The sequence below is a fragment of the Vipera berus genome (assembly GCF_964194415.1).
Source record: "Vipera berus genome assembly, chromosome: Z".
In the NCBI taxonomy this organism is placed as follows: domain Eukaryota; kingdom Metazoa; phylum Chordata; class Lepidosauria; order Squamata; family Viperidae; genus Vipera; species Vipera berus.
Window position 1 is genome coordinate 122,096,318 of NC_138205.1, and position 23,478 is coordinate 122,119,795.

General features: G+C 38.2%; 1 protein-coding gene across 4 annotated transcripts in view; it reads left to right on the top strand.

The window, feature by feature from the left end:
- LMBR1 (limb development membrane protein 1) overlaps positions 1-23,478 on the top strand; it is a 64,555-nt gene that overhangs the window by 32,356 nt on the left and 8,721 nt on the right. Inside the window, exons 6-15 of one of the 4 annotated variants that reach the window (XR_014028517.1) lie at positions 5,914-6,040; positions 6,570-6,638; positions 10,208-10,272; positions 10,740-10,812; positions 13,301-13,381; positions 15,295-15,371; positions 15,612-15,689; positions 16,442-16,515; positions 16,765-17,542; positions 20,098-20,164. Coding sequence is in view for 3 of the 4 variants with exons in the window: in XM_081344076.1 (XP_081200202.1) it covers positions 5,914-6,040; positions 6,570-6,638; positions 10,208-10,272; positions 10,740-10,812; positions 13,301-13,381; positions 15,295-15,371; positions 15,612-15,689; positions 16,442-16,515; positions 16,765-16,855; positions 20,098-20,164 (802 nt within the window). In the remaining variant the exon portion in view is untranslated. The remainder of the gene's footprint in view (positions 1-5,913; positions 6,041-6,569; positions 6,639-10,207; positions 10,273-10,739; positions 10,813-13,300; positions 13,382-15,294; positions 15,372-15,611; positions 15,690-16,441; positions 16,516-16,764; positions 17,543-20,097; positions 20,165-23,478) is intronic. The other 3 variants (XM_081344076.1, XM_081344077.1, XM_081344078.1) reach the window with 3 other exon arrangements.

Below are 23,478 nucleotides of genomic sequence, written 5' to 3' on the forward strand. Positions count from 1 at the left end.
GTTTAAAAATGAAACTGGTTGGTTTTATGTTTTAATGTGCAAGTGACAGACTGTTGCTCAACAGATAAATTTTATGAAAGCACGGTGCATAAAATTAAGTTAGCATTGCTAAAGTTTAACAAAACTGGTGGCAAGGCTACTTCACAATATGCCAAAATACATTTCAAAAGCTGCTATTAGCACTGTAAATTGCCTGCTTCGTAATAGTGACGATTTTGGCTAATTTCCATTGCTGGCTGGGAGTGGAAGTCCAATCATCTTAAAATGTCTATGGAGATTCTCAGTCCTCCAGACCATAGTTATGCAAAGATGCTTTTTTTTCACAAGGAACATGGACTTCCTTGTTTTTCTTTATAGACGTTTCGCTTCTCATCCAAAAAGCTTCTTCAGCTCTGACTGGATGGTGGGGGAATGGAAAGATTTATACTCCTTGCAGACAGCTGGTCATTTGGCATTGTGTTTGCACAAAACTGGAAGGCACTGAAAGCTCCTCCAGAAGAAGAGGTGGTCGAGAAAATAATGGAATGTGTGGAAATGAATAGATTAACAATGATAATTAAAAATAAGACAGAGTCAGAGTATTATGAAATTTGGGGAAAATTTTACGAGTGGGTGAAAAAGAGAATAGCCTTAAAAGACGGCTAACACTAACTTAGATGGAAGAAAAATGAGGAGATAAGGAGGGAGACCCAGGCGACACAGTATTGCACAACCGGAGGTAGTATAAAAAGTTTATAGAAGTATATACTGAGAAGGCCAGATTTATAGAAATATTGATGTAATAGAAAATTAATGTTATCATACCTAATATAGATATTGAAAATCTAAGGCGAGGAGCTGCTCGGACATCACCCCTGAATTGTATCGGAAGAGGGATGGGAGGGAAGAAAGGAGAGGAGAGAGGGAAGAGAGTAGAGGAGGGGGAAGGAAGTAGGAAGGTTAGAGGAAAAGAGGAGGAGAAGTGGGGAGAAACGGGAGGGGAGTGGTGAGGGAAAGAGGAGAGGAGAGGAAGAAGAGGGAAGTAGGAAAGAAAGGAGAAAGGGAGAAAGAAAGTAGAGAAGAGGAAAGAAAGAGAAGCAGTGTGGATACGGTGAAAGGGGAAATAGACGAGCAGCACCCAAACTTACGAGTATGTATTTATGTATTGCGGTATATGTGTTGATTTGTTTGTGGGAAAAAATGGAAAAATAAAAATGAATATAAATTAAAAAAATAAAATAAAAATTGTAGCATCCCCAAGGTCACATGATCAAAATTCAGATAGTTCATATTTATGACGGTTGCAGTGTCCTGGAGTCATGTGATCAGTTTTTGTGACCTTCTGACAAGCGAAGTCGATGAGTTCAGATTCACTTAATAACCATGTTATTAACAAATGCAATGATTCACTTAACAATTGTGGCAAGAAAAATTGTAAAATGGGGCAAAACTCATTTAACAAATGTTTCACTTAGCAACATAAATTTTGGGCTCAATTATGGTTGTACGTTGAGGACTACCTGTATTTAACATGATGATTTGGAGCCCTACTGTTTAGCCTCTTGGCATTGTAAACTTTGGGCTGGGAATTCTAATGAGAGTTGGCTTCCTTTTGCTCCACAGCAATTAAATCTCTTCAACTAGCCAGATCTAGGAGAAAAGCAATGTTGCATTTGCATTTTTTCCACTTGTGCTGAATAAAAGTTGAAGTTATTTGGGTGATTTTTTAAAAAACTTGTTTTCTAGATTTTATAACGGCTTTATGCTTGATGCTATTGCATGGAGCAGATAAAAGTTTTTTTCCAAACGTTGTAAGAAAATTTGTAACTGAAGTTATAACGGACCTATTCTCAGACTAATTTGCTTTGATAGGAGACAAATTATTATTATTAATTATTATTATTATTATTATTGTTGTTGTTGTTATTATTATTATTATTATTATTATTATTATTATTATTATTATTATTTTGTTTGAAATTCAAAGGATTGTTTGCTGATATAGCTACCAAATTGAGTGTCTTAATGAAAAAAAGCCTTTGTGAATCTAGTATGAATAACTTTAATGAACATAAATAAAAATGGAACAGATGATACTTGTGTTGTTAGCTGCGAAGTCGTGTCCGACCCATCGCGACCCTATGGACAACATTCCTCCAGGCCTTCCTGTCCTCTACCATCTTCTGGAGTCCATTTAAGCTCACGCCTACTGCTTCAGTGACTCCATCCAGCCACCTCATTCTCTGTCGTCCCCTTCTTCTATTGCCCTCGATCTTTCCCAGCATTAGGCTCTTCTCCAGTGAGTCCTTCCTTCTCATTAGGTGGCCAAAGTATTTTGAGTTTTAGCTTCAGGATCTGGCCTTCTAAAGAGCAGTCAGGATTGATCTCCTCTAGGACTGACCGGTTTGATCACCTTGCAGTCCAAGGGACTCGCAGGAGTCTTCTCCAGCACCATAGTTCAAAGGCCTCAATTCTTTGGCGCTCAGCCTTTCTTATGGTCCAACTTTCACTGCCATACATTGCAACTGGGAAGACCATAGCCTTGACTATACGCACTTTTGTTGACAGGGTGATGTCTCTGCTTTTTAGTGTGCTGTCTAGATTTGCCATGGCTTTCCTCCCCAGGAGCAAGCGTCTTTTAATTTCTTGGCTACAGTCCCCATCTGCAGTGATCTTGGAGCCCAGGAAAATAAAATCTGTCACTACCTCCATTTCTTCCCCATCTATTTGCCAGGAATTGAGAGGGCCAGATGCCATGATCTTGGTTTTCTTAATGTTTAGTTTCAACCCAAGTTTTGCACTCTCCTTCTTCACCCGCAACAAGAGGCTCTTTAGTTCTTCTTCACTTTCTGCCATTAGAGTGGTATCATCTGCGTATCTTAGGTTGTTGATATTTCTTCCGGCAATCTTAATTCCAACTTTTGATTCATCTAGCCCTGCCTTTCTCATGATGTGCTCTGCATATAAGTTAAATAGGCAGGGCGACAGTATACAGACCAGTCGGTCTGAGTCTGACCGAACACAGTTAAGATCCTTTTCTAGATCTTATCTTGTGGCAATGAGGGTGGCAAAGCGCGCCTACTTCACCACCCTCATTGCGTCCGCAGATAATCGCCCGACCGCCCTATTTAGAGTGGTCCGCTCCCTTTTAAGTCAAGAGACGGGAGAGGACCCCCTACATGGACGGGCTGAGGAATTTAGTAAATATCTGGTGGACAAAATTGCTCAGATTTGGGCTGGTCTGGACTCTGACTGGGCAGTATCTAACGAGAGGAAAACGATGAAGTTGGCCGAGTACATTTGGGAAGAGTTCGATCCTGTGACTCCAGATGAAGTGGACAAGATCATGGGGAAACTAAGTGCCGCCACATATTTGTTGGACCCGTGTCCCTCCTGGCTAGTCTATGCATCTCGAGAGGTTACACGAGGCTGGCTCCTAGCAGTTATCAATGCCTCACTGAGTGAAGGGTACTTCCCTGCTGCCTTGAAAGAGGCGGTGGTAAGGCCCCTCCTCAGGAAACCGGCACTGGACCCAGCTGTTTTAAACAACTTCCGTCCTGTCTCCAACCTTCGCTTCCTTGCGAAGGTCGTTGAGAGCGTGGTGGCACGACAGCTCCCTTTGAACCTGGAAGAAGCTGAATATCTAGATCCGTACCAATCGGGTTTCAGACCCGGGCACAGCACGGAGACGGCATTGGTCGCGCTGGTGAATGATGTCTGGCGGGCCCGAGATAGAGGTTATTCCTCTGTCCTGGTCCATGGTATCTTACTGCGTCGTCTTGAGGGGCTGGGAGTGGGAGGCACCGTTCTGCGGTGGTTCTCCTCCTACCTCTCGGACCGTTCGCAGACGGTGTTGGCAGGAGGGCAGAGGTCAAGCCCTAGGCCTCTTAATTGTGGAGTGCCTCAGGGTTCGGTGCTCTCGCCCCTCCTGTTCAACATCTATATGAAGCCGCTGAGAGAGATCATCCGTAGCTTCGGGGTGAAATATCATCAATATGCTGATGATACCCAGCTATTCATCTCCACCCCGAACCAACCCAGTGATGCCCTCGATGTGATGTCCCGTTGCCTGGAAGCGGTACAGATTTGGATGGGAGAAAACAGGCTTCGACTCAACCCGGCCAAGACTGAGTGGCTGTACATACCGTCATCTCGTTTAGTCCAAGAGGTTTCATCTCTGACTATTGGAGGTGAGATGTTACCTCCCATTGATAGAGCACGCAATCTAGGCGTCCTCCTAGATTCACGACTCAGTTTTGAAGATCATATTGGAGCCGTGGCTAGGGGGGCATTTGCACAGATTCGTCTTATATACCAATTGCGCCCCTTTTTGGACCGAGATGCCCTACGTACAGTCACCCACGCACTCGTTACCTCCCGTATTGATTACTGTAATGCTCTCTACATGGGGCTGCCCTTGAAGACCACCCGGAGGCTTCAGCTGGTGCAGAATGCCGCTGCACGGGTTGTGATGGGAGCTCCCCAATACTCCCATATTACACCCCTCCTGCGTGAGCTGCATTGGCTACCAGTTGCCCTCCGGGTGAGATTTAAGGTGCTGGTACTTACCTTTAAAGCCCTACATGGCTTAGGTCCAGGATACTTGCAGGACCATCTGCTGCCGGGAACAAATTCCCATCGTCCAGTACGCTCACACAGAGAAGGCCTCCTCAGGGTACCGTCAGCTAGGCAATGTCGGCTGGCGACCCCCAGGGGGAGGGCCTTCTCTGTGGGAGCGCCAGCCCTATGGAATCAGCTCCCCCCTGAGCTTCGGATGGCCCAAAACCTCCAATCCTTTCGCCGCGGCCTCAAAACACTTCTGTTGCACCAGGCTGACCTAGACTGACAGGCATTTTAATTAATTTATATTTAGTATTTTTAATTTATTTTTTAAATTCTCTAATTTTAATTTATTGCACAGATGTTCTCAATTTTATTTCTATCTTGATTTCTGTACTTATTATATGTTTTGCTGTTAGCCGCCCTGAGTCCTTCGGGAGATAGGGCGGGATATAAATCCTATCAATAAATAAATAAATAAATAAATAAATACAGCCTTGCCGGACTCCTTTCCCAATTTTGAACCAATCAGTGGTTCCATGTCCAGTTCTCACTGTTGCTTCTTGACCCGCATATAGGTTTCTCAAGAGACAAATAAGATGGTCTGGTACTCCCATCTCTTTAAGAACTTGCCACAGTTTGTTATGATCCACACAATCAAAGGCTTTAGCATAGTCAATGAAGCAGAAGTAGATGTTTTTCTGGAACTCCCTAGCTTTCTCCATGATCCAGCGTATGTTGGCAATTTGATCTCTAGTTCCTCTGCCTCTTCGAAATCCTGCCTGTACTTCTGGTAGTTCTCGATCCACATACTGCTGAAGTCTAGCTTGTAGGATTTTAAGCATGACTTTACTAGCATGAGAAATGAGTGCAATGGTGCGATAGTTTGAACATTCTTTGGCACTGCCTTTCTTTGGAATTGGAATGTAAACTGATCTTTTCCAATCCTGTGGCCACTGTTGAGTTTTCCAAATTTGCTGGCAAATTGAGTGTAGCACTTTTAGTGCACTGTCTTTTAAGATTTTGAATAGCTCAGCTGGAATACTGTCACCTCCACTAGCTTTGTTGTTGCTCAGCTTTTCTAAGGCCCACTTCACTTCACATTCTAGGATATCTGGCTCGAGGTCAGTGACCACCTCATTGTGATTATCAGGGACATTAAGCTCATTCTTGTATAGTTCTTCTGTGTAATTTTGCCACCTCTTCTTAATCTCTTCTGCCTCTGTTAGGTGATACTTATTAAGGATTATAAAAAAAAATTCTCCAAGGTGTTTCAATTTTGGTTTAGCTTTTCAAAAAAAAGCAAATTTTAAAAAAAATCAATATATCTATGTTTGTATCTATTTCTTCTTTACTTTGTGCATTTTTTAATAGGGAATTAAAGCACGTATTTTGGAAACCCTTGTTATGCTCATTCTTCTCGCGTTGCTTATCCTTGGAATTGTGTGGGTAGCTTCAGCTCTCATAGACAATGATGCTGCAAGTATGGAGTCCTTGTATGGTAAGAAAATCTTTTCTCTGTTCTGCTTTTCTAAAGAAAGGTAACTGAGTAGCCATTAGACAAAACAAATCTACATTTTTATAGGCTAACTTAAGATTCTAAGCTTTTTAAATATTTTTATTTCTTCCCATCTTATGTTTCACTTGGGTTTGGGTTTGAGATAACTGCTGTGTGGGATAACAGTGACAATTTGTTTCTTCATTTCAGGAACAAAAATGTCAATTAAAAAAATTATAAAATGCTAATTGAAAGGTTGTAATCCAGTTGAGAGCAAGAGAAAGTGTTTTGATTTTGCAGATGTTGAGATTGGATCTCCTGGATGATCTGCCTTTCCCACAGAGATTTGTTTTCTGATTTAAAAAAAAATCATTTGAAGAGAAGTGATTGCTTTTAATCAATTTTATTTTTATTAGCAAGAATGCTGTTGCATATTTGAGGCCAGTAATAGAGTACATGAAAACATTCTTTTTCTTACTTTCATGTATATTAGGTGAAATAATATACTAAATTATGTATTCTTTAATTTCAGATCTTTGGGAATTCTACCTCCCTTATTTATATTCCTGTATATCTTTAATGGGGTGTTTATTACTTCTACGTAAGTTTTCCATGCATATATTAGAAATAATATTTAGTAAGGCTTTTTGGCCTCTCAGTGCAGGTATCAGACACTTGCTATTTACTGTGTGAGTGTCCTATATTTGGCCTTCATTGCCCCCAATGAAGCAATAAATAAATAAGTAATAAGTCAAGTAAAAAGTAGGAGTAATGTTTAAAATTGCTGTTCAGTCCACATGTATACTGGACTAGTAATAATGAAATCCTGAACAAGAAACAAAGCAATATAAATCATCTCAGACAAATGCCTATGTCCAGCTGGAGGCCTCCAGCAAAGTGGAGCCTAACATTTCACTGGGTCCATTGGATTCAATTTTGAACCACTGTTAACTATTCTTACTTATAGAAATTATTTGGAATGTCTCTTTGTGTAGGTTAAATCCATTATTCTGTCCTCTGGAAGAAGAAAGGACAGGTTTTAAATCTCTGTAGCCGTCTTTCTTAAAATATAGCCTGAGGGTTCCTTCAAGACCCTCGCAAAGGTCTGCAGTATCAAAATTATTTGCCATATTTATTTATTATTAATTAATTTATTAATTCAATTTGTATACCGCCCTATTCCCGAAGGACTCAGGGCGGTTTACAGGGCAAAATTTAAAAACAATACAGTATAAAATTTAAGTTAAAATAAAATAAAATTAAATATGGCCCCAAGAATTAAAATCCCAATTTAAAATCATTAAAACCCCTCAGTCCAGGCCTGATAGCTCAAAGAGCCAGGTTTTTAGGTCCCAGAGAAACGAACGAATATATTAAATATATTTGCAAAGATATAAAACAATGTCTCTTCTCATTACTATATTTGTTGAAAAAATCATATAGGTTTCTTTCATGAAAAATATCTTTAATATCTAATCTTGTTACTTTTACATTGTTCAACAATGATTCATTTCTGTGAGTGAATCAATTTTAAAATTTAAAATGGTGTATCTCAATAAATATAGTACATATAAACAAAGCTCTTTGGTGGTTCTTAATAAGTTTTAAAAGTAGGAAAGAGTCATGTAATATAATTTTTTTAAATTTGTTTTTAACTTTTGTATCTTGGTTTTTTAATTACCCTGTAAACCGCCCTGAGTCCTTCGGGAAAGGGCGGTATATAAATGTAATAAAATAAATAAATAAATAAATGTGGATAAAAGATTTAAGAAACACTAGCATAATTTCAGGTTTTTGAAAACAGCTTGTCTCCTCTCTCAATCACCTCTTTTCAAGCCTAACCATCCTCATCTCTTTCCTTGTCTTTTTAGTCTTGTGTACTAAGCATTAGACACCAAAATGTACTATTATAATACTTAGGTCAGTATATATAAATAGAGAAATTCTGACTTATACTTAACACCAAAACTACAAAAAGCATGAAATAAGGAATATAGAATGTAAGATACAGGTAATGTTCGACTTATAACACTTCATTTAGTGACCATTCAAAGTTACAATGATACTAAAAAAATGACTTACGACCGTTTTTCACTGTTACAATCTTTGCAGCATCCTCATGATTATTTATTTATTTATTTATTTATTTATTTATTTATTTATTTATTTATTTATTTATTTATTTATTTGATTTATATACCGCCCTTCTCCTGGAGGACTCAGGGTGGTGTACAGAGCAATAAAATAAGAATACATTAGATAAATAATATTAAAACCCAAATCCATCAGGCCAGGCCGGCTTGTTCGAATAGATAAGTTTTTAGATCACGCCGGAAGGAGCGAAGGTCAGGGGCCATCCGGAGTTCAGCTGGTAAGCTGTTCCAAAGGATTGGTGCACCCACAGAGAATGCTCTCCCCCTGGGGGTCACCAGCCGACATTCTCTGACCGGTGGCACCCTGAGGAGGCCCTCTCTGTGGGAACGTACAGGACGGAGGGATGTTGACGCCGGCAGTAGGTGCTCCCGTAGGTAATCCGGACCCACGCCATGTAGGGCTTTGTATGTCACCACTAGCACCTTGAATTTCACTCGGAAGGCAACTGGAAGCCAGTGCAGCTCACAGAGCAGAGGTGTAATATGGGAGTATCGGGAGACCCCCAAAAGAACTCGTGCAGCTGCACTCTGTACCAGCTGAAGCTTCCGAGTGGTTCTCAATTTTGTGATCAAAATTCAGATGCTTGGCAACTGGTTCATACTTAGACCGTTGCTGTGTCCCTTTTGCAACCTTCTGACAAAGAAAGTCAACGGGGAAGCCAGATTCACTTAACTAGGTGACTAACCTATCAACTGCAGTGATTCACTTAACAACTGTGGCAAGAAAGGTCGTTAAATGGAGCAGAACTCAATAAACATCTCACTTAACAACAGAAATGTTGGGCTCAGTTGTGGTTTTAGGTCAAGGACTACCTGAAGTATAATGACAAACTAACATTAAATAATTTTAGTTTACAACAGTGAATACAAAGAAATATGGGAATTGTCTCTTGTAAGATCAACTCCACATGGATTTTACACACTACATCACAATAATAGTAACTTCTTATAATATGATGGGATTAATAAATGGACATAAGCTTGATCTATGCAAAGTGACAATATTTTCAGTACAAGGAAAAGAAGAGAACTTTAGATATCTCTGCAAAATGAACACTGAAGAATAGTATGTTTGATAGATTAAACTTGCCCAGATCCATCACCTGGTAAAAATTGAATAAAATAAAATTAAAAAACCCTCAAAGGGCAGACTTCATGGACACCTAGGTCTTTTTTGGTTGTCAGTTTCTATGTTTCTATGTATTTCCAGTTTTCAGATATGAGTTGTTTAAAATCTCCAAGTTTTTTTATATTGCATTTTTGTAGGATACTTTTTTTCTTATTTTATTCAAATATTTTTATTCAAATAAAATAAAACTTCAAATGTAAAAACAAAACTTTATTTTTTTCTTTCAAAAAAAGGGACAAAAATACAAAATAAATATTTTTAAAAGTGCATAAAACACACACATATTATCCCCCCCCAGTTGAATACTTTTATTAGTATATTACAACACTATTTTGGTGAGGTACTTTTAAATTAAAAATCTAGGAAACTGACTTGATGTTGTGTATCAACTGATCTAACTACTGGGTTGCAAACACTGTGTGATGAATTTAAAATGGATCTTTTCATTTTCAGAAAGATTAAAAATTTCAATAAAAAATGAAGTTAGTTGTGTCATCAAGTTAGTGTGACCTGAGCTTTCAATATCTTTGGCACTAATTATTGCATTTGAAAACTGAGATGAAGTTATTTGTCCTACCGCAGGAGAAACTGCCTTCATCTTATTATTTACCAATATACAATAACAACTTAATCTACCATTTATCTTTTTCCTGGAACTATTTGATAGAATATGCTGTTAGATTGTTTATTGGTTTGGTAAAAATGTACATTAGATGTAAAGTATAAGGTTTAATCCTAATTATAGCTATGTATTTTAAGATGCTAACTTAACTTCTTCAAGAAGATCTGAGGTATTTGGCTTTTTTTAAATAAAAACTTCTCGATAAGGATATTGTAATTTTGGATAATGAATCAAAGATGATAGATAATATGTGTGTTTCTCTACAGTTTGTACACCAGTAGGACTTTCTCGTATGTTTACAGTGATGGGACAATTGCTTGTAAAGCCAACAGTAAGTATTGTTAATGTTAAATTGTTATCTAACATATGGACATAAGTTGTTTGGGCAGTGGTCTCCAACCTTTCTAGCTCCATGGACCTGGAGTAGTGACGGCAGAAATGAGGGAGGGGATGGTTTTGCACATGTAACCTAGCTCCCATGTATGCACAAATGAAGCTTTGCACACTTGCCCGGTTTGGGCAACATACAAAGTGAAATTGCAGATATTATAGCAAAGGGGGTTTCCCCTCCCTTTTTTTCTCTTCCTGTTTTGTTGGATTATTTCAACTTTGAATGGGTATTGTTTAATCAGGGAAGCTTGCAGCTTTAGGCAAATGAACATCAATTCACATTGATCTTGCATATATCCAGGTTTTTTTTTTGTAAGGACTCTAGTTCTCTTTCTCTCTTATGCATCGTAAATTGAATGCAATCTTCAAATATTTTATCTGATATGGTATCTGTATATCTAAACATAGATTCTTGAAGACTTGGATGAGCAGATATACATTATTACTCTAGAAGAAGAAGCTATAATGAGAAGGTTAAATGGTAAGTTACTACAGCCTGGCTTTTATAGTATTGCATTTAGGTATTATGGAAGTTGTATCCCAATATTTACAGAGGATGCTAGTTTCAGAAATCCTGAACACCACATATTTGGTGTAAGTTTGGAGCCAGTTTGGCTTAGTGGTGAAGTTGCTGGCCTAAAAATTAGGGCAATATGAGTTCTAGTCCCACCGTAGCCATGAAAGCCTGTTAGGTGATCTTGGGCCAGTCTCTTTCTCAGCACAACTCACCTCAAAAGTTTGTTCTTGTGAGGAAAATAGGAGGAGGGAGGTGTCTTGGATTATGTTGGACATCTTGAGTTACTTATAAAGTAATAAATATGGGATAAAAATACCTCAGGTAAATAAATAAATAAGAAAGAATATTCTTCTTTTCAGCAGGTGTGTAATGACTGATTGTGGCCCAGGAGCATTGTACTATGTCAGTTCTTTTATAATTAAATATTCCAAAAATTATAAACTAATACGAACTGAATAGCAAGTTAACATAACTGAGAAACAAAACTGGTTGTACAGAAATTATAAGTAACACTGGTCATATGTTATTTTTGAGTAGCACTTTTGCAAGTCTTAATGGAAAATAAATGCAGCTTGCTTATAGGTAGTCAAATCATTCAATTTGACTACGTTAAAAGCAGAATTCTGCAAATGAGAAAAATGATTCATTTTTCATGCATTTTAACATTTGATCCTTTGGTAAAATTTAAAATTATTCTGTGGCAACTTTTGGAGGTGCTCTGGAAACCATACTCTGCAAAATGATGCCATAGGGTATAATATCTTTTCTTTATATGTTCTGAGAATTAAAAAAAATGTATAAGATCAAACTGAAAACATATCACTGATGTTAAATCATAGTTTGGCAGAAACTCACGATTTTATTATAAATAAAGGATTGCAGTACCCCTTCCTCTTGAGAAGTAGAAGGAATGTTGGAAGTAATTTTAATAGTTTTCTAGTAGGTAAATTTGAATCCAATGTAATTCAGTATTATGTTAATAGGATTCAAATTGCAGAATCCTGAATTACAATTAGTTGTGTGTTTTAAAATTCTCACTTTTTAAACATAGTATAAATAATTAGGAAAGTGTGTACTTTTGAACTTCAGATTTCATATAATTTTATTGACACAGGAAGTTTGGAGAAGAAAAATTATCTCTGCAATGGTTAGCCTGTATAAATTGTTTTGTTATTAAAGAAATTGGAGAGAAAATGTGTTTCTTCCATATTGTATTTTAATACCCACATTATTTGTGCACGAAAAGAATAAAGCTCAAACTTTCTTTATATTAAAAAGGAAAAGTTGCTGTTAGCTATTAGTTTTCCTAAATCCCAGGAGACGGGTGGAGCAGGATCAAAAATACTTATTTGATCAAAGTTATTAGCTCTGAAGGTATTCTAACCTATGTAAGAAAGATGAAAGGTGTTGTTTTTATTGCACACTAGTAACAGTGTAATTTTGAACTAATTGGAGTTGAACTGCCAATCACCTACAGGGAATGCAAATAGATACTCCTACAATTTCCTTTGAGGTACTGAAATATTATGTTGGGACCGAAGAAAAAACAAAATAATACTGTTAAATTGACCTTAAATGAGCCGCTTTGTGGTTTTCTTGGAGAATCCCTTCTAATTTTTCATGACTAGTCTGAACAAGTTCTGTCTACCAATTTGATTTATTGGCCAGACAATGCAGTCATTAAACTTTTGTGCTTGTTTGAAATAAAGTTGAGAGCCCATGGTGCTTTAAATAGCTTGCATTCAATACTTTTCTCCGTCTTCCAGAGATGTGATTTGATTGCTCTAAAATATTGCTTCCTTCCTTGGAAATTTACCAGGATTAGTTCTATTAGTTCCACGCTGTTATCATTTTGGGGAGTGTTGTTGTTGTAAGGGTTATCATTTTTTTTTAAGTTAAGATGAATATTAAGGATCTGATGCATTTCCCATATAAGTGGTGAATATGTAAATTTAAGGCAGAGGCTCACAGTTGAGCATGCAAATATGTGGATATATAAAAGAATTAGTTTAGTTACCATAGTGAAAAGTGAATTTTGTTTAAGTTTGTTTGAGATTTCAAGGAAGTCTCAAACTTAAATAGTCAGGATTTTTTAAGCAAAATTCATTTAATTAAAAATCCCCCATGAACCACACCCTCTGGTAGTTTAGAAATAGCTAAATGGCTATCTGAAGGTGTGGCCCAGTTCTTTTTTAAAATTAAATAAATTTTGTTTAAAAAATCCTGACTATTTGTCACCACATATAAAAACCATTTTCTTTAGCCCACACCTGTTTCATCTAGAAAACTGTATTGTAATGGGAGTGAAAACTGCCATTAGAGTACAAGAGTTATACTTTACAGAGACATTTTCCTTACCTTAATCTGTTTTTCCTCTTGTAGTTAACAAAATGGTTGGGTACTATTGATGGAATATTTTAATAGAGATGACAGTATTTTTATTTTGGCACAGGAGGATTTTCCGCCGTGGAGTACAATACAAAACAACTTGAGCAGGAGTTGAATAATGTGAAGAGCATGAAAACAAAATTGGGTAATTGCCTCCTTTTTTTGGTTTGGTATCTACTGTGCTTTATTTTGGAGTAAAACCTCTTACTTTTGGAAATATGAGAAAAAATATTATCTACTGTTCTTACAAAAAATACTTTAGGTATATATTGGATAAATATCCTTTTAGTGTAATACTTAGACATTTCCAGAATGTCAGCCCTTCAAGGTTGGCCAGATCTGGAAACAGATTTCACAAGAAGACTAGAACTTTGCTATTAACAAAGTCTCACAAATCTGTCTGTGTCTCCTCTTCTTAGACTGAGGGAATCAGGAACTTTTTTCCTCTGATGGCCTCTGGATTTTCTCCAAAGACATTTCCATGGCTCTTTACACTAGTATAATGTTCTTATTTTGAGTTCTGTTTCCTTATTATTATTTTTTTAAAAAATGAGAATCATTTCTAATAGAAATGGGGAAAGATAAATAAGTCCCTGCGGATTTTACTCCACTAATCATTGCCAACTGTAGTGGGCATTGCTCATTTCCGTTTCAAGGCCATTGAGCCAGCGCCGTCCGAAGACATTTCACGCTTGTGTGGCCAGCATGATGTCACAGGGTGCTGTTACCTTCCTATCGAGGTGGTACCCGTTTATCTATTTTCATTTGCATGCTTTCGAGCTGCTAGGTTGGAAGCAGCTGGGGTGAGGACATCGGGTCTCAAACTTGGGCTGCTGACCAATCCAGGGTCTTAACCCCTGAGCCGCCATTTTGCTGTCCATAGTAATAGAGCCTGGGAAACATCAGATTAAAACTATAGGAAGAACCCTGTCATGGCACATCAAAGAGCTTTGTAAGCTGGCATCCTGTGTCTCATATTAGGCTGTAGAAGACATTGAGAGTGCCACTCACATCAGGGCAAGGTTGGCATCAGAAGCACCATGTCTCTGAATTCTAGATTTTCTCCTGCAGTCTGGAATTTAGAGACATGATTCTTCTGATGGTACTGGTTTCTTAAAAACTTATTTTTCATACATTAATGTATTCCCCCCCTTTAGACACTAGCCACCTCATATTATAATTGGCCCCTACCAAAAGATGTTCTTAATCAGCTTTGTATTCTATTCATATTTGTATTAAAGTGTTTAATGTTTATTATTTTTTTTAAAAAAATATTAAATTCATTTGGTACCGATCTCGCAGTTCGAGGCAACTCAGTTTTTAGCTGATTTTTGCGAGGAAGAATTCTTATTGAAAAGATACATAAAAAAAAAAATACTGTTGGCATGTTAGTTTCCTTCATGCCTTCCTTCTGCTATTGCTTATCTCCATTTGTAAATAAAATAATTTAAGTCAGATTGGAAGAAATTCAATATTGCTGAAATACTCCACTTCTGATTCCAGTCCAGGGGATCAGATCTTTTGAAAGCCGTTCCATTTAAAGTACTCACACTTTTTTAAAAAAAAATAACTGGAACCTTATTAGTGGAACCTTATTCCACTAATAAGAACTTTTATTTTAAAAAAAGAACCTTACTCCATTTTGGGAAGCAGATTCGTTTAGAATGATTTATTTAAGCCTTTATTACAGTGCTTTTTTAACCTTGGCAACTTTAAAACATGTGGCTTTCAACTCCCAGAATTCCCCACCCAGCATGATTGCCTGGGGAATTTTAGGAGCTGAAGTCCACACATCTTAAAGTCGCCAAGGTTGAGAAACATGTCTTTACTACGTACTTATGCTGGGGAGTGGGAAGACTGGTGCTTGGCAGGATAGGATGTTTGAGCTGAAAGTACATAAGTAGGCCAATTTGCTCTTGAAGTTTTAGTGGTCCATCTCAGAGAATGCTTGGACTGCTTTTGGTTGTTTGGCTAAGATTATGGCTACAGAGCTTCTAATTTTAAAAGGATTGTATATATTTGTCTCAAGCCACCGCGACATTTTTCTTCTGTTTAAAGAGCGACGGAAAAAGGCTTCTGCCTGGGAAAGGAACCTTGTGTATCCAGCTGTAATGATACTACTGCTAATTGAAACGGTAAGCTCTAATTTCTTTACATTGCTTAAGACCCACTTGGCCTCTTGAAGATAGTAATTTATTCCACACACGTGTCTGAATTGAGGATCATAAAAAAAAAAGGAATTGCAGGAATTGTCTCCTTTAGGGTTTTTTTTTTTTGTTGGTTTGTTAAATCTCAGAAGTGTTCAAGCCGTTGCTGCAAAACGGAGCAAACAGTTTTTGCACAAAACTGCTTGGATTTTCTGCTTCTTTTTTCAGGCATTCTCCGTGCTCTTAGTTGCTTGCAACATTCTGCGTCTGTTGGTTGATGAAACTGCAATGCCAAAGGGATCAAGGGTAAAGTCTTTTCCTTTCGCAATGTCAGTAATGTCAGATTTGATCGCACAATCTAGTTTACCACACATTCCCTTCCCCCCAAATAAATTTACTTCTGAGCGAGCAGATACAGATCTCTGCTCTGAAAAGAGTCTTTAAAAGAATTGAATCTGCACATGCAAACGCTGTTTTAGTGTTGCGGTTAAACTTGGACTAGAAACCAGGTAACTGTGAGTTCTAGTCCATCTTTAGGGACAGAAGCCACTTGTGCCACTCTAAACCATTCAGTCTCTCTCTCTCAGCCCTGGGAAATAGGCAACGGCCAAACATTCTGTCAATCTTGCAGAGAAAATTGTAGAGACTTGCCAAGCAGTTGCCAGAGTCAGGGTTGTTGAAAATGAACTAATACAACAAAAATGGAATACAGTTAGCTACTAAAATCCTGCCACAAATACTTTCCTGCATTTGTGGCAGGATTCTAGTATCTAATTAGGGGAACTGCTTTTAAAATTTCTCTAGTTCCCTTACAGCATTTTTAACCATCAAATTATTTGATGGTTAAAATCAGTATTCTGATATAGCTTCTTATTTAGGCGAAATCCTGTTTCTAATCCTGAGGCTTGCAGTGATTATTACTGCCTCAATATTAGCTAATAAACAAAATACAAACGATATACAATTGAATTATCCAAGGCATTCAGTCTTTAAAAAAATAAGTAAAAGAATGGCATCTCCTGTCTTAATACCTTTTTTTTTAAAAAAAATTCTTGCAGGGGCCTGGCATAGGAAATGCTTCTCTGTCCACATTTGGTTTCGTGGGAGCAGCACTTGAGATCATTTTGATTTTGTATCCTTTCTTTCATGAGGCGTGCTTGTCTGTTAACAAGTATTCTGTCTAATTTTCTGGGAGGCTGCTAATTTACTAAGATGCCTGCTTAGTAGAGAGGAGACAATAGGCCAGCTATTCCCAGGCACTCAAAGTGTATGTTCTTTCTCTCTTACCCCTCCTCCTGCATACTTTGCAAGGCTTAAAAGACCTTTAGGACTCTGAAACTTGCATTCTTTAGGAATTCTTTTTTTTCTTTAATTCTCACAGCTACCTTATGGTTTCCTCTGTTGTTGGCTTTTATAGCCTACGTATTTTTGGAGACTTTACCCCCAGGAAGGATGACACAACTATGACAAAGGTGGGTGAAAAAGCCCGAGATCACGTTTTTCTTCTCCCTCTGGTCCCATTTCTTCTACCAAAGCAAATCTGATTCTGCCAGACAGTAATTGCATTCTGAACAGCGATTAGTAGTTTAAACTTTCATCAACAATTATTTTTTTTTGCTTATTTGGGGTAGTTTGGAATAATCTGGAAAAGGCCTGAAATTGCAGAGATAGGTAGCCATAGAAAATATGATGAGTCATTCTCCCACACCCTTTTTTCTAGGATATGTGTGTGTGTGTGAAAGAGAGGGGGGGCTCTTTAGGTTATTACAAATAATATCAATAGATTCTTTTAATTTGAATGAATTAAGAGATTCTGTTCAGCAATTCTCAGTCTGAGGCTGTTTATATAATTGCAACCAACAGTTGCATACATGTTAAGAGAGATCTTAAAAATGGGTTTTCATAAATAGGGGGAACATTACAAACAAGATGAATAGGAGCCAATTTCTTTTAGGAGTTTCCTCTTTTTTTTCTTCTTTTCCATTTAAAAAAGGCATTCGAAGTAGGGGGGAGGGTGAGATTTGCTTTAATCTTTCCAGGAATTCTCAGAAATGGGAAAGTAAACAACCGTACAGAAGACCCTTGATTAAACCAGTTGAGCAGTGCCATTATGTTTGCTCAGTCCTTTTATACTACAGCATTTTGAAAAAAGAGAAATGGTAAGCCACATATCTTTCAGATTTTTCAGCTTTTTTGCATTTAGAACTCCTCTTGAAAAGAGGTCTCAGCATTTTCTGTTTCTTCGAAAGAATAATGCTATATCAGCTCCTGTTTGTTTATTGTAATTCTTTATATCCTCTAAAGGCGACATGTTCTTTTCCTAGACTCAAGACTGTGCTTTGGAAAACAAAGGCAGTTGATAAATTACTGCCCAGCTATAGCCGGCACCTCCCTCACTTATTCTCCATCATTATATTAATACAATGTTCCTTGTATAAGCACCTGCACAATAAGTATACAAAAGCAAATTTGGGTTAGAGGCCAGGTAAGGGTAGCTGTGCACTCAGTTTTAAAGACTGGAGCCCTAAGGTTCAATCAGCATCTATGAACATTATTAATTTACACTTGCCTATCCTGGTTTAGTTTTGAACATGCAAGTGAATGGTTTCAGCCGTGGTGTTTGTATTATGTCTGTTAGACATTGTGCCTGCAGGCAGGAAGTTTCTTGTAGTTTAGTTTCAGCGTCTTGCTTGGTGTATTTTAGTTGCTCTATCTCTTGATCTTATTTGTTCAGAGTTTATTTTGAATCTGCTTAAAATTTTTAAATGCAACCTTTAGATGTTCCATGATAACAAATAAGCATTTTGAGGAATATAGATTAATGTAAGTAGCAAAATTTCAGTTCAGATACTGGCTAAAGATTTAGAAATTGACACACTCCAGAATGAACGTAGACAGCTTATGCTTAAAATAGCAAAAAATTTTAAAAATTCATTTTAAGTGTCCTGACTCTGCACTGCAGCCAGCCTATCCAGGGCACCAGCATTCTCGGTGGGTGCGCCAACCCTTTGGAACTGCCTGCCTGCCGAAATCCGGATGGCCCCCGACCTTCGCACCTTCCGGCGTGACTTAACAACCTACCTATTCCAGCAAGCCAGCCTGGCCTGATAGACTTTGGGGTTTCATTTGTTCTACTATTGTTTTGCTGTATACTTACCTTGCTCTGTACACCGCCCCGAGTCCTTCGGGAGAAGGGCGGTATATAAAAACAAACAAACAAACAAATAAATAAATAAATAAATACCTTACTCCAAGACCTGGGAGAAGAGCTAGCTTTTTAAAAATCTTTGAAACTTTATCAGGATTGGAGCTAAATGTCTGGTTCCAAAGGGCAAGTGCTATGACAGAGGAGGCAAGCTTCTTGGGTCTTTACAGATGATGTGTTTAATTGAGTGGATCCAATATGTGCCGGTTCTGCCAGCTCTTCTCTGATGGGCAGTAACCATGGAGATGAGATCCCTCAAACCATCTGAACTTATGCCACATAGGGCTTTATAGCCAATACCCAGACCCTTACTGCCAAATTGAACTGATGTCGCATGGGCATATCAATGCATGCCCATCATTTTATTGCTGTTTCATTCTGTACAAGGTCTTTATGGGCAGCACCATGTAGACTGGACATTGCAATAGTCCAATTGTGTGGTGACTAGGATGTAAGCAGTCATCTTACGGCATACATTGAGGAATACAGTGGTACCTAGGTACTTGATTGCCTCAAAACTCATTGGCTTTGGTTTTCCACGCATTTTGACATGAAAATGTTGTACCTGTTCTTGGCCTTTGTTTAGCTAGATTTGTTGCTAAGGGAAGAGGGGAGTAGTGTAGGGAATGGACAGGAAGTCAGGCATGCTGGGAAGGTGTCCGCAAATGGAGGGGGATGGCCACAGAGGACAGACAAGAAGGTCACTGACATAGGAAAAGGGACAGACAGAAAGTTCTTCCTGGCCGAAACAAAGGTTTTTATGGTAAGCCACGTGGTTTGTTTAGGACTCGACCTTTTTAGTACCCATCACACCTCCCAGAACAAATTAACACCGAGTACCAACGTACCATTGTAGATGCAACTGGTTCCCCATATGAAGGTGTGCAAATGCCCTCCTGGTCACAGCTGCTACTGACTCTTTTCACTGTAAGTCCAAGGCTGTGTCATCTGTTCATCCCACTAGGACTAGTCCACCCTACCAATGATGGCAGAGGAGGCATATTGTGGACCCCATCGGCCAGGGAAATCTGGCTGGCTGGGGCCACGTGAAGGGCCTTCTCTGCTATTGCGCCTGCCCTCTGGAACATCTTGCCACTCCCCCCCCTCGAGTGCGGCCTGGTCCAATCCTCCAGACCTTCCCTGACAGCCTAAATACCCATCTGTTAGCTACTGTTTTATATATTTTTGTTGTATTTTATTTATATAGTTTTATCTTTTAATATTGTAAGCTGCCCAGAGTTATCTTGTAGTAAGTTGGGCAGCCAATAAATTTGATAAATAAAATAAGATCAAAAGTTTTTGTGCTGTTGTGAATTTTTAGAAAATTTGATAAACTTAGTTTTACAGTATTATTAGCAGAGTGCTGCATAAGCCAGGGAGCCAGACAATTTGATGGTGGGCAGAATGAGATAAAGTATTGCTTTGTATGCTCTACTTACACACTGCAATTTTTATTTGCCAATTAGAAACTTCATTTTAACTAAAATAATACATTTTTTGTCTCAACAGATAATTGGGAACTGTGTTTCTATCTTAGTCCTCAGTTCAGCACTGCCAGTTATGTCAAGGACGTTGGGTAAGTTTTAAATCAGCCTTTTTACAGAAACTTGAACAAATGTAGAGATCCCTTTTACCAAAAGTTCAGCTATACTTTTAGAAAACAAAATGCTAATAATGTAGGGTGGTACTTAATTATACAATTATGTTGCACTTTGTAAAAAAAATTAAAATTTGAGACTCAGTAATTTAAGTATATTAATCTATCGCTATGGAATTACAGATATATGGACAATGAAGTTTAAGCTTTCTGATCTTGGCCTTGATAAGTCTGTTGAACTAGTGGCAACTTAGTTTGGCCTTGTGGTTAGCATGCTAAAGTATACGGTAGGTAGATAAGCCTGAATGTTAGTTCTGACTTGGGTGACGTAATGACTGAAAGGTTAAGCTGGGTTTGACAACCAAGTGTGGCGCTACGGGGTGAGCTCCTGTTACTCGCCCCAGCTCATGCCAACTTAGGAGTTTGAAAGCATGCCAATGCTAGTAGATAAATAGGTACATTGGTAGGAAGGTGACTGTGTTCTGTATTTTCATGTTGGTCACATGATGACAGAATAATCTTTCAGACAACTCAGGCTCCCTTGGCTGAGAATCAAAGATAAGCACTGCCCCTACGAGTGGGTTACAAATGGACAGGGAAAAACTTTAGAATCTTTTAGTCCTCTCTTAGGCATGGAAGTCATTTGTGTATGACTTTGGGCCAGTTGGAGAATAAACATTATTGTTACACCTGAATTATGGGTTTGTTTCCTGTCGAGGCTTTACGTAAGTGTTTGAGTTAAATTGTTACCTTGTTAAATATTAGCTATATTGGTGCCTCCCCCTATCAAAAATGAAATCCTACAAATCCATGGAAGTCTTGTTAAGTTTTTAGTAAAATGTATTTTACATTACAATATTTTTTTTGTGCAGAGTAAAATATCTGCAATAAAATAGAAAGTAAAAGCATAAGAAAACAACAGTTGGAAAATAGCGAGGTTTCTATGCTATAGTTGGAACATATGTTTAGGGGCACTAACAGACAAGACAAAAAAATGTTTTTTTATATCCCCTAATTCACAATAGAGAAAAACGTCTGAGACAGATTTAGTCAACTTTTGGAAAACTCTTTTCTTCTGGAGCTCTCAGCTATTCTTCCTTTACTTCTTTTTTATTATTACTATCTTTTTTTGGATTCTTCTCTTCACTATATATTTGATTTTCCTTTCTTCATGTTGTGGTTCTCCATGATTTCTGGAGACCAAGACATCTCTCCCTCTCCCAGCATGTCATTGGAACAATTTTTAGTTGTACCATTCTCAGCAGTTCTTCTTGTTCATCTCAAGGAATCATCTTCAGTGGTTGTTCTGGAGGTAACAGGCACTCCTCACCCTCTTCTGTTGGGTAACAGAACAGTTCCACATCTTTGAGGGGAACTAAGGGACATGTGGGTTGTATTGTTTGGAAGAGTGGATCCAAGACAGCATTTTTCTTTCTTCTGAACCTCAGTAGGGGATTTTTATTGATGGCTAAAAGAGGTCGTTTTTATCAAGCTTCCTCCCTTCAATTCCAGTGCTTCTTTGCTTCCTCCCTCAAGCCCTAAAATTGACTTGAAGATAAACATTTGAGGAAAATACCATCTTGTCCAATCTCTTTGGAACTTCCCAGCAATGACTGCCCTCATAAAGTTTCTGGGGCAAAAGCGCTTATGCTCATCCTGAATCCAGAGTCTTAAAGAGAAGGGAACACCATTAGAGTAGACCATAATCCACTTCTTAGTAAGAGAAAAATGTGGGATAGACGGTACCGCCACCAGATGGATTCATAACTGGCCATTCAAGCGCACTCAACATGTAGTCCTTGATGGAATTACATCTACATGGAGGGAAGCGTGCAGTGGTGTATTTCCAGGTTCTGTTTTAGGTCCAGTACTCTTCAATGTCTTCATAAATGATTTAGATGAAGTGATAGAAGAGGAATAAATCAAATTTGCAGGCAACATCAAGCTGAAGGGAATAGCTAACATTTCAGAAGATAGGCTCAAGATACAGAAGGATCTTGACAGACTTGAACACCAGGCCATATCCAACAAAATGCAATTCAGAGGTGAGAAAATTAAGATTTTATACTTAGTCAAGAAAAACTAAAGGCACAGGTATAGAATAGGAGAAGTGTGGTCTTACCAAAGCAATGTAAAGTGGTACTAAACACTTCACATGACCTTATACTATTCCTCTACTGATGCAGTCTAGCCTGAATTAGCTTTTTTGGCAGCTGCAGCACACTACTGGCTCATATGTAAGTGCTTGTCCATTAGGACTCCTAGATCAACAACAGTAACTGTGAAAGGGATCAGCCTCACGTGTGTGTGTGTGTGTGTGTGTGTGTGTGTGTGTGAGAGAGAGAGAGAGAGAGAGAGAGAGAGAGAGAGAGAGAGAGAGAGAGAGAGAGATAACAAGAACGAGAACCTATTCTCCAAAGCATCTAAGAGCAGGACAAGATGTAACTGATGGAACCTTATCAAGGAGAGAATCAATTAGAACAAAGAAATTCCCTACAGAACGATTAATCAGTGAAATGGTTTACCTTCAGATGTTGTAGGTGTTGCAACACTAGAGGTTTCTAAGAAGAGATTATACAGCCATTTGCCTAGAATGTGTAGGGCAAAGGACCAGTGGCTTATATTTATGAGATTGTCTGGTACATCTTTGGCCACCGGAGGAGAAAGAAGGAAATATTCAATTTCTCGAATATTACACTTTTTGCAAGTAAATTTCAAATGGGCTGAAATCCAATACATTAACTACTTAGACTCATTGCCTGCACCTGGGAGCACAGAAGTCACAGCTGCCTTTTTATGAATGCTTATTGAATATCATATACATGGTGGTATCTTGGTGTTTGGAAAACTCAACAGTGGCCACAGGATTGGAAAAGATCAGTTTACATTCCAATTCCAAAGAAAGGCAGTGCCAAAGAATGTTCAAACTATCGCACCATTGCATTCATTTCTCATGCTAGTAAAGTCATGCTTAAAATCCTACAAGCTAGACTTCAGCAGTATGTGGATCGAGAACTACCAGAAGTACAGGCAGGATTTCGAAGAGGCAGAGGAACTAGAGATCAGATTGCCAACATACGCTGGATCATGGAGAAAGCTAGGGAGTTCCAGAAAAACATCTACTTCTGCTTCATTGACTATGCTAAAGCCTTTGATTGTGTGGATCATAACAAACTGTGGCAAGTTCTTAAAGAGATGGGAGTACCAGACCATCTTATTTGTCTCTTGAGAAACCTATATGCGGGTCAAGAAGCAACAGTGAGAACTGGACACGGAACCACTGATTGGTTCAA